The 4,432-nt window shown below is 31.9% G+C and overlaps 1 protein-coding gene across 1 annotated transcript in view; it reads left to right on the forward strand.

Moving 5' to 3' along the window:
* LOC107631629 overlaps positions 908-4,432 on the forward strand; it is a 4,654-nt gene continuing 1,129 nt past the window's right edge. The window contains exons 1-5 of the mRNA XM_016335126.2: positions 908-1,227; positions 2,224-2,269; positions 3,027-3,144; positions 3,374-3,444; positions 3,878-3,981. Of these exons, the coding sequence (XP_016190612.1) occupies positions 1,129-1,227; positions 2,224-2,269; positions 3,027-3,144; positions 3,374-3,444; positions 3,878-3,981 (438 nt within the window). The 5' untranslated portion in view covers positions 908-1,128. The remainder of the gene's footprint in view (positions 1,228-2,223; positions 2,270-3,026; positions 3,145-3,373; positions 3,445-3,877; positions 3,982-4,432) is intronic.

Here is a 4,432-nt window from a genome sequence, read left to right on the forward strand (position 1 = left end):
CAACAACAACAGCAATAAAGAAATGACGATTGAAAGAAAACACGCGAAGAAGAAGAGGGAACACGAATAAGACTAAGGAGGAAGGCGAAGAAAAAGAAAGAAGAACGCAAAGAAGAAGAAGAATAAGAAGAAATGCGAAGACGAAGAAGGAGGAAAGCGAATAAGAAGAAGGAAGAACACGAAGAAGAAAGAATACGAAGACGAAGACGAATAAGGATATGTTTTGCGTTAGTGAAAGTGTGATGAAAGGTTTTTGTTGAGTTTAGACTCATTTAGTTGGATTTGTTTGCTAAAAATACTTGGATGTGTAGTTGGACAGTTTAACATGATATGAAAATTTGAAGATTCATTTGGATTAGCTTCTAAAAGCAATTTTTTAAAATAATATTTTTAATATTTAAAAATTAAAAAAATATTAAATTTTGAATGTTTTTATATAAAAATATTTTTTTATTATACTTAAAAAAATTATTAAACGTACCAAAATTTTAGATAAAATATTTTTTATCACTTAATACATGTCATTCAAATATATACTTTTATTTTTTTTTAAATTAAGAGTAAGACTCAAATCTAAAATATTTAAATAAAGATAAAAAAAATTATGTCATTTGATCTATAACTTACTAATATACATGCTGTTACTTACTCTACACATTTTTTGTAAAATTAATCCTTTATTTTTTATTGACATAATGTAGAAAACGTTTTCCTCCAAAATATACTTATCCGTGATTTCTCTTTTTATTTTTCTTCTAATTTTTTTAATCATCCGAATAGTAGACATACTCAAAAAACCAAAATTAAAAAATTTGCTCTTTAAAAATAATTTCCCGGCTTAAAAAAAATTGCCGGGAAAATTACGTTGCCAAAATTAACACGCGGTTAATAATAAAAAACAAAAGAATACCCAATTACGTTTTCTGGCGGAGGAGTGTATAAGGTAAATAAATCTAATTAATTTCCGTGGTGGTCAAAGGGAGAGTCCAACTGAGGTCTATTTCGGTGTATCAACACCACAAACTTATTCTTCGCGGTAGTTCTGAACTGAAGCTGTCGCTTCAATTTGATTCCGAGGGTTTTCTTCTTCTTCTTTGTTGTGTTGGTTTCGTTATCGTGTTCAATTCGATGGTTATGGATACGAATCGCTCATCTGGTGCTTCTTCATTTCTCTCCGATCTTCCCTCTCGAGGCCTCTTCTCTTCCACCGTTGTGTCTTCCAATCCGGTAAATCACTCTTACTTCCAACTTTTTTTTCTTTCTTTCTTTTTCTTCTTTTTCATGCATGATTAACGAATTTGAATTTCTGTTGGATGCTTTGATATGTGGTGTTCTTTTGTATTGATTTTGCGAATTTGAATTACAATGTGGTTTCTTGTTTATTGTTACTGTTAGGTTTTGTGGTTTTGGTTGAAGCATTGACATTTGCTTAAGAAATGTTAGAATATTGCTGTGAAAAATGGTTGATTACTTAGTACATTGATGGTTGATGTGATGTATGGAGTTTGGAGTTGAGCTAAAACATCAAAACTTCGATGAAAAAAGTGAGGAATTTTATGGCTTCGAACTGTTGTACTAAATAGCACGACTTTTCTAATAATTGAACTCATGTCACTAACGATTCCCAACTTTGTAATAAGTAGTTTAATATGCAACATTGGAGGCTCTTTCACTTGGTATTAATCATGTGTCGTGATTAATTCGTAATATTTTCTTCTTCTGCCTTTGTTTTTGTTTATGGAGATCTTAGAATATCTTTTGCATTTCAAGTGGAACAGAATATTAGGAGCATTCCGGAGAAACTAAAAGCACTGCAAATTAGGCTTCTTTTACAAGGGATTCTTTTTAAAAATTGAACCTAATCTTGTTAATGTTATACCTGTAATGGATGCTTATTATGTTGTTTGAAATCTTGAAATTATTTGTTTAAATTCATGCTGAATTAAGATAATACAGGAGCTCTATTTTCATCATTAATCACATTTCCTCTATCCTGCTGGGTTCTACTGTGTAAGCATTCTTTCTTCTGAAATAAATATCAAGTGAATTTTCTGCCGTGCTTTCTTCGACGCACATGCTTTTTATGTAAAGCTACCAATGTCCTACATCATAATGATACTTCTTGTCATTGAAAATGATTTTCCTTCCAGTTTTTCAGAACTCTGCATGATGTTATTTGCAAGATATTATATTCGAATTTGATTTGACATCCTGATTGTGCAGGGTGGGATGCGGGTGTACGTATGCGATCATGAAACAATGCCACCAGGTCTTCTCATTCTTTATCTTATAGTATTTAAACAGGTTGCCACAACTCAGTATAGTTTGATTGCTCCAATAATGATATTTCACTTCGCTCTCAAGCAAAGACTCTAGCAATGAAACAAATGAACTCTTACCATTTTCTTCTTATAGAAACCAGAAAATTTCTCTTATGTAGAATTGATTGTTTAGCTATCATAATAAATCGTTAGTAATTTAGGGAGGTATGCTATGTAGCCATCGATTATTTCGTTATAAATTATTTCCTTCTCATCGCCAGGGTTAAGATTGGCTCCCTATCATCCACAAACATTATACTTTATCATATTCAAATGGTACTTGTATTTGCCAATGAAAGATTCTTTATCTGAGCTTATAAGCTTTTATGTTATGTACTTTGTCAAGTTGGATTGGTATTTAGCATATTTATTGTTGCCTTAATTTGTTGAGTTTAGGGTGTTTAGTGTTTGTACATTGCATAAGTGCTGCTTAAGTGCTGACCATCGCCTTTATTGAGCATGAGAGGACCTTACCATCTTAGTTTCTAAATGGTTCATGTTATCAAATTTTATTTCTTGAGTACTTTATTGAATTTATGAAATCATATATTAAGAAGCTTTCGACACCTTCTTGGTGACTTGGTCATGATGTATATTTTTACGTAGTAAGTGGTTCATGTCATAGATTTTTGCCATATCTTTAGTATTTTCTTCATTTGATAATCATCATGAAGCAGAGGTTTTCTAACTCTCTTGTTGATCCAGAGGGCCAGCATATTAAGACAAACCAACAAAACATACTTATTAGAGCACTCACCCTAGGCCTGAAGAAACAAAAATGTGATTCCAGCTCAAAGGATGGAACCGAGGGATCTAGAAAGAGGTATTATTCCCCCCATAGGATGGTAAATATCCTCAATTCACCAACTTGCCTGCAAATTTTCTGCCACTATGTTTCTTTTGATGAAGAAATATGGATAAGTTTTTCCTTTCTCTTCACTTGCCTCTTGTGAATAACTAATGGTGCCTATTTTGCGTTCATTAATGTCTGTATTTAAGTATTTCAATCTCGTTGTGTTATTGAACCCGGCCTCATTAAACTCTTTAATCAGGGCTAGTGACAAGGGTTTGGATGGCAGAGCTTCAGCTAAGAGAGCAAATAATCAAATAAACTCTTTACAAGGTGGGTATGGCCTTTGTAAGGCATTTTGCATTGGATCCTGAGTGGGATGTATATAAACATTGGATTCAATTACCTACATCCTTATATGCATTTTATATCATATATGTATACCGTTTGTTGGGTGTGGGATTGGTCACATCTCTTATCATACAGTCTGATACGTATCCAGACATGCACCTCAGGCTTATGTTTTAGTTATGCTTAATTTATGTTACTGGAAGTTCTCTTTACCTGTGCTTGCACCTCTAATTCAGGCTGCCTCTTGAGTTTACCTCAGGTATTTGTGATTGGCAAAGATTTAAGGTCATAGGTCTGATAATTACTATAAATTAGTTTACCATGATCCTTAGTAAGATTGCCGAACAGAGGTTTTAGCATATGGATTCTCTATATATCTCAATGATTTTTGTTTCTTATGGTTTTAAACATACAGAGGGATCAACCAGTCAAACATTCAATAAGGATTTCCACAGGTTGACTGTAGAGAGGCTTCGTAATCTTTTGAAATCTAAAGGTCTTTCAACCAAAGGAAAGAAGGCAAGTATTTTTCTGCAGTTTTTTAAAAACGGGTACATAAGTTGCACTGAGATGGCACCTGCATGCATGCATAAGGATGTCCATATGACTGTTTCCTACATGTTATGTTTTACTGATGGTCCATATATATCAAATCATAATCGCATAATGGTTCCATTTGTTTCAATTATTCATAAAATTTTGATATGAATATCAAATGGTATAAGTCTAAGGGCCTGTTTGGACGCTATTTTCAGAAAAAAATCTTTTTTTTAATAATATTTTTTTAAAAGATCTTTTATAAAAGTAAAAGTGATTTTATGTTTGGATATTTCATTTTAAAAGATCTTTTTTTATCTATCAATTATGTTTGGATAAAATAAGATAAAAAAAAAGATTTTTTTGTTTATTTATTATGTGAAAAAAATCTTTTTTTTAAGGAAAAAAATCTTTAAAAAAATATGCAAGTTTT

The sequence above is a fragment of the Arachis ipaensis genome, chromosome B01 (genome assembly GCF_000816755.2).
Source record: "Arachis ipaensis cultivar K30076 chromosome B01, Araip1.1, whole genome shotgun sequence".
Classification (NCBI taxonomy): domain Eukaryota; kingdom Viridiplantae; phylum Streptophyta; class Magnoliopsida; order Fabales; family Fabaceae; genus Arachis; species Arachis ipaensis.